The 10,540-nt window shown below is 37.1% G+C and overlaps 1 protein-coding gene across 2 annotated transcripts in view; it reads right to left on the bottom strand.

The window, feature by feature from the left end:
- Nucleotides 1-384: 384 nt before the first annotated feature.
- Nucleotides 385-10,540, bottom strand: part of LOC139690846 (PHD finger protein 14) — a 33,536-nt gene continuing 23,380 nt past the window's right edge. For both annotated transcript variants that reach the window (XM_071588444.1, XM_071588445.1), the window contains exons 13-16: nt 5,802-6,113; nt 3,876-4,207; nt 1,009-1,117; nt 385-773 (exon numbers count right to left, since the gene is read on the bottom strand). In XM_071588444.1, the coding sequence (XP_071444545.1) occupies nt 750-773; nt 1,009-1,117; nt 3,876-4,207; nt 5,802-6,113 (777 nt within the window). In that variant the 3' untranslated portion in view covers nt 385-749. The remainder of the gene's footprint in view (nt 774-1,008; nt 1,118-3,875; nt 4,208-5,801; nt 6,114-10,540) is intronic.

Below are 10,540 nucleotides of genomic sequence, written 5' to 3'. Positions count from 1 at the left end.
TTTTTCAAGGTTAATAGAATGAATGATTGGCTCAAAGAGGTGATAAAGGAAAAACCAAATACATGCATATGGCAAATGTGAGACACTCATGGTACTCATGAAAATTGGTAGCCCTGATTTAATTTAAGGAGATACAGTTATATCCACTTTTGTCATTTTCAAAGATCTACCTTCCCATGAATTACTATAGATAATTATAAATCTAAAGTAGATGCAATTTACAGAAAGCCTACTCTACAAGGTGAGGGATATATTGGAGAAATAATGCATAGAGACTGGTATCACTTTTTTGCTTGCTGATTTGAACATTATAATACCAAAATGACAATTCACAAGAGTATGGAGAATTTAATGATTTTTTGCTTATACAATAAATTTGTTGGTGCTGTACTTCCAATCAATTTAAAATTAAAAGAATAATAAAATTAATAAAAATGATACTATGATTTATTTTTTTAAATATGGATTATTTCCAGATCATTTATGGACAAAAATACACATCTCTATTAACCAGATGCAAATGCAAAAGGTTTTAGTAGAAAAGAGATTTCAAATTACTTAATAAGTTTGTTAGATACCTTATGATCCTGCCAACAATAAACCACAAATGAAAACATATGATTTTCAGAATTAGCCCCTTAAAATTTCCCCTTAAGAGGCAGGACAAAAAACACTAAAAATTACAGTGTTCTCAAGTAAAAGAATGCATTCCTTTTGTTGGTAAGTAAAAATATCTTTCTTGATACACTTTAATTGGACTTGGAATCCGTGTCCTGAAAAATTAAAGAAAGGGCAGTATTAATACTTCAAAATGAAACAATGGCATAATTATAAAATGGGCATGTTTAAATTAACTAACATTCAATTAAAAGAATTTACTTATAATACTCATATAAACTTAAATGGATATCATAAATTATTGAACTCACTCATTCTTAAGCTATAAAAAATCAAATTTGAAAACAGTTTTAAAGTTTAGATGATTCCTATACCTAACCACATACTTACAGTGGGATCACAATCAGCACAATGCCAGGAATATCCACGAGGTTTGGGAGACTTTTTCAAGGGTGGATCCAGACAGGTAAAATGGAAACATTTGAGGCACTCGTCACAGCTATAAAATAAATAAGAAAGGTGATGAAAAATAAAATAATCACTTAGGAATGGCATAATACTAATTGGCCTTTTATTGAATGAAGTAGCAATGAAGTTAGTGCTTTATTGCAATACTATTCAACATTTGGAACCAGAATGGATACGGTTAATGTTTTTGACCAGCTGAGTTCCAGTATAATTTAAACTTTAAATTTGTTAACAATTCAAATTTAGTTCCTTTGGCTTTCCATACAAAAATGCTTCCAAATTTTAACACCATAGATGCTGAAGCTAGTTTATGGAGATTATTTATGTACTTCCGATTATAAAACATTGCATACATCATAAGATATTATAATAGCAGTGTCAGGAAATAGGAAATATTGGTGACAGCCGTTTTATTCCCTATCCAAAATAGCTGAATTCATGGTATTTTTAAAGGGTGCCACCAGAGAGATCCTTCAAAAGGGGTATATACCGCTTCTGAAGGTCTGATATGCACCCCTGATTTGATCATCCAAACAAGGGAGAGTGGAATACTTAGGAAGCGGTACCCCAAGGATAGAAGGGTTGTGAACTGATGGTGATTGTGAGACCATATTGAGATTTTATAGGCACCGTTTAGTTTGGTACTATATTTTAGTTAGGTGGCTTCATTTTTATACTAATTTAATGGCTATGAATGATAGTTTTATGGATTAATTAACTTTTTAGAGTAAAGTTTAGTTTTTGTTTTGTTTTTTTAAGTTTAGGAATAGCAGTAGGTTGCACCTCATGAAGAGGGTTCATTGCTTCCTGTACTCATTTTTTATCATCTTTGGGGCCTTTATCTATTTTTTTACGGGGTTTATATTTATTTTTTAGGGATCCTCTCTTTGGACTAAATTGTTCACGAGCTGTACAAGTAATGTGAAGGAAGTGTGTCCTTAATTAAATTTAATGTCTGGGGTAACTTTACTTCCATACCTCAAGGCTATAGCATGCCATTATTATTATAAGAAATAGTCTGCAGATTATTAGTATATCTGTGATGGACCATGAAAAAATCTTAGCAAATTCAATACAGACTAGCTAACTAATACTTGGTTATCCACAAATCTCACCAACTTAATTAACTTTCAGCTACCTTGACTCAGACTTACAGCCCCTCACATTTATTTCCCCAATCCCTCATCATATTAATGGAAAAGCTTAGGTGAAAACAAAAATCCCTGTCCTACTCCTCTTTATAATACTGCTCCATCCTGATTTTCCTTCTATTCTGACTTTTGCAGTCCATTGATATCAGAAGGACCATGCACATTATGACCATTATTCCTTTTGATAAGGTTTCAGCCAATAGCAATAGGTAGTATGAATATGTTCACACATTTCATTACTCATTAGACTTTTCAAAATAAAAGGTTTAGGATCATGTTTTCATCCCTTGATTGCTTTCCCATTCTCGTGAAAAGATACATATGGTAAGAGGTTCTTCCCTTGGTCGACTTACTTGGAAACCTAAGGGGTATGCTTATCTTTTGTCTCAATAATTCATATTTTTGTTTCTTATAAGTGTGTCATATTAATTACCATAATTTGGAGTGCCACGACCTAATAGTAACATAAGAGAATCTTAGGGATTATTTGGTTACACCTTCTGATAAGATGGACTGATGAGTATGGTTGCCAGCTTGAGTTACTAATGAAACAATCTATGTGAATTAATTTGTTTAAGGGTGATCACAATAGTGCGGGGCTAACGTACAGGCTTCCCAACGATTGGGTATGGGTTCATATCCTGGGGACGGTAGATATTTTTCAGTGGTATCCCGATCCCTCCTTGAGGTGCTTTGTGGAGAGCACTTTGAGTGAGTACAATGTCCGTCGGATGGGACGTTTAACTGCCGACCCCTTGGTGCCTTTCAACAAAGAGTAGGCTGATGCCAGGTTTCTCTTCACCCTTCCTTCCCCATCTGTCCCTAATGGTGCAAATGACCTTAGCTGTCGGTTGCCTCCCCTAAAACTACTACTGAAACCACTTTGTTTCACCCACTAATACCCAGGTGAAGTATGGTATTGTGCCTTTGACACCCAACAAGCATAATAAATGCTGCATTTAAAACAGCCTCGCCTTCCACAATATTTCAGCCATTAGTTGTTCCTCCCAAATACCTCTGCACCTCATCAAATACTAAATGTAATTTTTCACTCATTTTGATATCTGAAATCGAATGCTGTGCCTTGAACTGATACAAAAATTTAAATCACTATCACTGCACTGCACTCAATCAGCTACATTATGTGATTTCTCTCTCTGTACTCGATGCATTTAACATTTTGAAAAAGCCAACAGTGCCATTTTTGGTGATTTGAGTCCCCAATATCTGCTCTACTCTACTTTTAAGAAAGAGATTGAAGGTCAAGACGTAAAATTCAAATTAAATTGTTTCTCTCAGACACTAACTCCATATTTCCAGAGGCTAACTTGAAAACTTCTCGGTCCTATCTCAAGCTATATTATTAACCAAAAAATATTTGGTTACATCTTCATTGATTTTCTTAAGTGAAAGAATTTTCCTTTAAAGAAGAAACACTCATTAAACTAAGCAAAACTGACTGATTTCTTTTGTTGGTCTAATGTGTCAAAAAACTGAGTCAATCCTTTTTTCCCATGATTTTTGGAGTCCTCAAATGATGAACCTTCTTTGCATGAAATTTGCAGGGCTTCAATGAAAATATGTTTGTCTCTAAAATAAAGTAAAACAAAATTGAAAATTTGGGGTAACTGTGCTTACCGGACCAAATTAATATTGGAGCCTGGCCGGAAGCAAACATCACAACGTGTCATTATGTCCACTTCTTTTGCTTTCTTGGGAGCCATACGAGAATTTCCAGCAGAAGAGCGACTCCCTGATCTCCGACTGCTCACCAGAGGGGCACCAGCGGCTGATGGAGGTGGCTCGACTGGAGCTGGTTCAGCTGGTGCTGGCTGAGATACCACTGTGGAATCCACCACACTAGTCTCTGGAGTGGTTGCCACAAACATGTGCATTCCAGAGCCAGGACCGCCACCCACTCCAGACTTGCCACCCCTGTTCACTCCATCTGGCATTGGGATGGATTTGATCTGAAAAAGATGCAGTTCAACTCAAGTATGGGCTAAAATTACCTAAATTGGATACATCAAGCCCAGTTGATTCATAACATGCTAAAAAAAGGTAAGGGGTAGTGTGGAGGTAGTGTAGAGGTGGTCACTGAGGAAGGAACACGACTTCTGAGAGAAAAGTATAAGGAAGAAGTCAGGTGCTTCTCAAAACTGAAAGTAATTTTACAAGTTCTTGTAACCTCCCCTTCATGTTCACTCCTATCCCTTTTATTCCAATTAGCAGGAATTAGTCCCACGTGCAAACAATACCTACGATTTTATATTATAGAGCTGGGAAAATGCCTAGCAGCAATAAGAAATGGGTCCCTAGTACGTTAAATTAACAAGTCAATTTACAAAATGCATGCAGTCCTAAGTATAATACATAATTTTTCAGAAACCTGTGATATATTTAGTAAGGATTTTTTTCATTGGTATTATCCACTACAAATGAGATAAACTTTTAATAGGCGACTGGCAATATCAACCTCCTCAATAAAAGGGGATAAATATCAAATAAGAAAGGATGGTGTGGCAGTAATAGTGTTCTCCAGATGGCACTCAAGAAAGCATGACTAAAGGTTTGACCTCAGTGAGCATTACAGATCAAGCAGGAAATACTGAGTAATTCAGAACTTAGGTGTCTGGTTTTTCGCATACAACACAGATGCTTAAATTAGAGTCTATGGGGAATCATTAATCAGGAATATTGTACTACACGGCAAAAAGTGAGTGGCCTGACTTACGTGAAAGAAGAGAACTTCCAGAACATTTCTGTATCATTCACATAGGTATAAAAACTAAACAGGCATTACTATTTATTACATAAATAAATGATCTTGTGATTGATCTCTGCCATCTCCATTGTGCCAATGGCAAAATAATACTTTGTACTACTAAAAGTGGAAAATAATCATCTTCACTTGAATAATACATAGACAAACAAAAATCACCCAGGAAGACAAGCTACAAATTTTGAAAGCAAAATGTTGGGAAAGGGCTTTGATAATTCAGTAGAGTTATTCCAACTTATGTTTCTTAAGGTACCCAATGCTCTCGAGGCACTTGGACCAAAATCTCAAGGATAAAATCATTTGGACCTTGAGATTTCAACAAAGGTGAGGAAAAAACTGAGGATGGCCTAGTACTCATTGCTGAAAGTATTTATGCCTCATAAATGGTATATGTAAACTTCATTCCTTAGTCAAGCAATCATAATTTCTGACTTGGCAAATACCTATGCTACCATCATAGTCAAATGGAGACCCATCAGAAATTTTGATTATTATAAAAGCACATTTATTGCAAAACTGAGTACTTCAAGACAAAATTTTCCCAGTCCTCTTTCCTTCAAAATGATAAGGTTTCATAAGAAAAAGAAAACTTTAAATCTATGTTTGCATTCTGAAAAAAAATGATTTTATGAAATTGGCAAACATATTCATTAACATATAACTGTTATTTGGCATATACATTTGTGGGCATATTATTAATTAGCGAGGGAATAAACAAAACTCAGAAGATAGACAACGATGTAGTGGCGGGTATGCATGGTTCCACTGTTTTCCATGGTTACCTTGATTTTAATGCGTGGATGGGGCTCCATGTTTGTAGGGCTGATTGGAGGAAGCTCTTCAGTGCTTGTGACAGACTTCTTCTTGCGCCTCTTCTTCCTGTCCCTCTCCTCACCATCTTCTCCACGGTGCTTCTCCTTATGGCGCTTCTTGCCAGGCCGACCACTACTGCCCACAACTACCATACTTGTTGGAGAGATCATCTCTTCTGGTTTGAATGAACTCATTGGAATTTGCTGATCAATCGGAGTAACTATGACTGACACATCTTGCTTGAGGATCATGCTTGCCTCGGGCAATTTTTGAACCATCACCTAAACAATGGCAAAAATATGAAATTTATAATTAAAATACAATGAAAATATTACATAAAAAACAGGATACAGCCTAAGATGAATACAGGAGTGAAATATATTCAAATATGTACAAATGGCTTTATAACAAAACATCACTTTAAGTATAATTTCATTGAAAGAATGTATTGTAATCTAAGTCTGCAGTTCTCTTCATTCCCTCATAGCTTCTTGCATTGACATTACCATTAACTGTTTCTGTCAGTTCATCTTATGCCTTTCTCTGTCATTCTTTCCTCTATGAAGACAAGACGGTGGCTGGTTATGGTGCAGGCCAGTGTGACTTCTGGGATACTTAATTCTACACAAAATTATTGTGAATTATGCCCATGTATTTTTCATTCTAAATCCACTAATCTGAATTATCTATTCTTGAAAGCTGCATTTGTATGCAGAGATATTTTCTACAATATTTTTCCTGTCCTGCAAATAAGTTCACACTGTCCAACTTGACATCCTATATTGACAAATTCCAAAGAAACTGCGGGAGATGCCGCAACAGTAACTTTTAACGGAGTCATCCGCTAATGTGCATTTCAATGCAACAATTTCAGAGTGTAAAAATCATTCACCTTGACTGGGATTCGAACCTGATTCTATATTAAGATAATCCAACAAGAAATGGTAATTTTAAAACATTCACTTGGAACTAAATAAGCTAATCTAAGGAAGGGAGAATCATTTGCTAATACTGTTAAGAGTCAACTCACAACAAGATCCAATGACTTCCACTTCTGAAAAACTGAACCACGGTCAGTCTAAACTTAGCAGCGATTTCACAGCGCAGTACGTTCTGATCTCAAAAAGTCAGTGTGCTACCCCATCAATCAAAGATACAGCGCTACCTCATAATTCCAAATGTACAAGGTGATAAAAGTGGTGTGGAAGAACTCTCTGCAGGAGGGGTAGATGAATTTGTCACAATGAGCTACAAATGCAGATGCTGTAAATCACCGATCATAGGAAATCTGCTAAAGAATGTTCCCTTTTGGGGAGTTATCATTACCATTTTCAGGTATGGAACTTCACGCCCGATCCAACAGCAAACACTTTGGTAAACTATGTGAAAGACAAAATCCCAGGGATCAACAAATTCACTCACATTGAGAGTGGATAACTGAAGGTAATGCACAGAAATTACACATTATTTTGAGTATCCAAATGCCAAGATTTCTGTGAAGCCCTCTTTTTGGCCAAAATATGTTCACTTGGCTAATTATTCTTTTTTGAATCAATTCCTCAATGAAGAACAAGTATTTGAGTCTTATGCTGCCCGTTTCACAGTTGGTTACCATAGTTTTACTCTTGTTTACCTTGAGGTTATACTTTTTCATTGGTTTCTCCATTATGGATAACAGCCTTGTCAGTCTCCTTTCATCTCTGCTAGTTTAGCTACATAGTCTGCAAATCACAGCAATCATATCCTACGTGTATTTGCATGCCAACTCTTGTTTTTCCTTGAACTCTTTGTCCTTCAATGTAGACAAATATCAGGAACAGTAATGAGCAACCCTGCCTTAATCCTGCTTTCCCCACATCTAATCACTTCTGTTTGCTCTCCATGCAGAGTGTGTATCAATCTCCTATCTTTGCAGTGCATTCCATTCCCCTTTAGGATGCATCATATTTCAAACCAAATTTTCAAAGGTTTCTTTGGATTAATGAATACAATATAGATCAATGCAACGATTTCAGAGTGTAAAAATCATTCGCCTTGACTGGGATTCGAACCCAGATCCCTCAATATCCGGTCGAGTGCTTTAGCCACTTAAGCTACCGAGGCGTCCCCTTAAACTCTGAAATTTTGAGGCTTTTAAAGGAACAAGATGTTGTGACGAAATACCGTACATACAATGTCACAGGCATTCGTAGTCGTGCGCAAGGCGCCACAGTCCACGAGGTTAAAGCCAACTTTAAACACTTATGGTGTTTTCACTTTGACAAATTCCAAAGAAACTGCGGGAGATGCCGCAACAGTAACTTTTAACGGAGTCATCCGCTAATGTGCATTTCAATGCAACGATTTCAGAGTGTAAAAATCATTCGCCTTGACTGGGATTCGAACCCAGATCCCTCAATATCCGGTCGAGTGCTTTAGCCACTTAAGCTACCGAGGCGTCCCCTTAAACTCTGAAATTTTGAGGCTTTTAAAGGAACAAGATGTTGTGACGAAATACCGTACATACAATGTCACAGGCATTCGTAGTCGTGCGCAAGGCGCCACAGTCCACGAGGTTAAAGCCAACTTTAAACACTTATGGTGTTTTCACTTTGACAAATTCCAAAGAAACTGCGGGAGATGCCGCAACAGTAACTTTTAACGGAGTCATCCGCTAATGTGCATTTCAATGCAACGATTTCAGAGTGTAAAAATCATTCGCCTTGACTGGGATTCGAACCCAGATCCCTCAATATCCGGTCGAGTGCTTTAGCCACTTAAGCTACCGAGGCGTCCCCTTAAACTCTGAAATTTTGAGGCTTTTAAAGGAACAAGATGTTGTGACGAAATACCGTACATACAATGTCACAGGCATTCGTAGTCGTGCGCAAGGCGCCACAGTCCACGAGGTTAAAGCCAACTTTAAACACTTATGGTGTTTTCACTTTGACAAATTCCAAAGAAACTGCGGGAGATGCCGCAACAGTAACTTTTAACGGAGTCATCCGCTAATGTGCATTTCAATGCAACGATTTCAGAGTGTAAAAATCATTCGCCTTGACTGGGATTCGAACCCAGATCCCTCAATATCCGGTCGAGTGCTTTAGCCACTTAAGCTACCGAGGCGTCCCCTTAAACTCTGAAATTTTGAGGCTTTTAAAGGAACAAGATGTTGTGACGAAATACCGTACAGTGATTTTTACACTCTGAAATCGTTGCATTGAAATGCACATTAGCGGATGACTCCGTTAAAAGTTACTGTTGCGGCATCTCCCGCAGTTTCTTTGGAATTTGTCAAAGTGAAAACACCATAAGTGTTTAAAGTTGGCTTTAACCTCGTGGACTGTGGCGCCTTGCGCACGACTACGAATGCCTGTGACATTGTATGTACGGTATTTCGTCACAACATCTTGTTCCTTTAAAAGCCTCAAAATTTCAGAGTTTAAGGGGACGCCTCGGTAGCTTAAGTGGCTAAAGCACTCGACCGGATATTGAGGGATCTGGGTTCGAATCCCAGTCAAGGCGAATGATTTTTACACTCTGAAATCGTTGCATTGAAATGCACATTAGCGGATGACTCCGTTAAAAGTTACTGTTGCGGCATCTCCCGCAGTTTCTTTGGAATTTGACAATATAGATAGTTTGATATTTCTCTATCCTCTTCGCTTCAATTAATCTGGAGGCAATTAAGAGGGCAAGATTGCGTAACTTATTCCTCTACTTCTGAATCCAAACTGGTCGCCATTAGAATACTCTTTTGCATCCTCCTCCTTTCTTCAGGAGATCATTCTTGTCAGAATTTTCCATGCATGTGTCGTGAAACTGATTGTTCTGAAATTTTCACATTTTTCTGCCTTTTTCCTTCTTGGCACAGGGGCAAGAACAATCTACTTTAAGTCCATCAGTATTTCTCTTCTCATATAAATATCAGGTTTTAGTCCATATTAAATGAGTTTTTAATTTAACACAGACTTTATTTTAAGGTACAATACATTTCACTGACTTGCGGCATTATCAAGTAACAGTTAGTAGAAAATTACAAATTCATTTAATATGGACATCAAACAATACCATGAAACAAAGCCAGAAAGTGTGAAGTTTATCAGGTTTTTTGGTTGTATAGCTCTGCCTGATACCTATTTCCTGAATTTTTGTGAAGTCCTGAAAGTACATCATTATTCCCTGGAATCTTGATTTCCATATTTGACCAGTATTTCACTGTGGAATGAAATTCAGACCTGAGGCTATAGTCTTTCTCATAATCGTCAATTTATCATATTTTTCCTGTATTTTACATTGCATTTCTTTTCCATGCTACTCCATATACCCTTCACATCTCTTCACTTTGTCTTAATCTTCAGTAAGAATTTCTCCTTTGCTATCCTGAATGGAAATGCTGTTTTCCCTGAGTTCATTGAAATGATGCCCCCTGGATCTATAAACTACTTCAACTTTTTCCTGGGCAAGTCTATGTTGAGCTTGTTCTCTCACAGGTTCTTTGACCATTCTTCTCTGATTCTTCTTGCTTTTCCAAGCTAAAATCTTCCTGATTTCATTTCTAAGCTTTCTGTATAAATAGCTGCCTTTCCTCAATTCTTCTTCTCTATCAAATCCAATACTTTTGTCTGCGTTTAATGATTTCTTTTTCACAGGTTTCCTTTGGTCTATAGTTTTTTGCAGCTAAAAATTCTCCATGTTTTCTTTTATTCAATTGATCCAGTGTGGTAAC

The sequence above is a fragment of the Hetaerina americana genome, unplaced genomic scaffold (genome assembly GCF_022747635.1).
Source record: "Hetaerina americana unplaced genomic scaffold, ioHetAmer1.1.p SCAF_3, whole genome shotgun sequence".
NCBI lineage: Eukaryota > Metazoa > Arthropoda > Insecta > Odonata > Calopterygidae > Hetaerina > Hetaerina americana.
The sequence above is the reverse complement of the archived record's forward strand: the minus strand, read 5'-3'. Positions and strand labels throughout refer to the sequence as shown.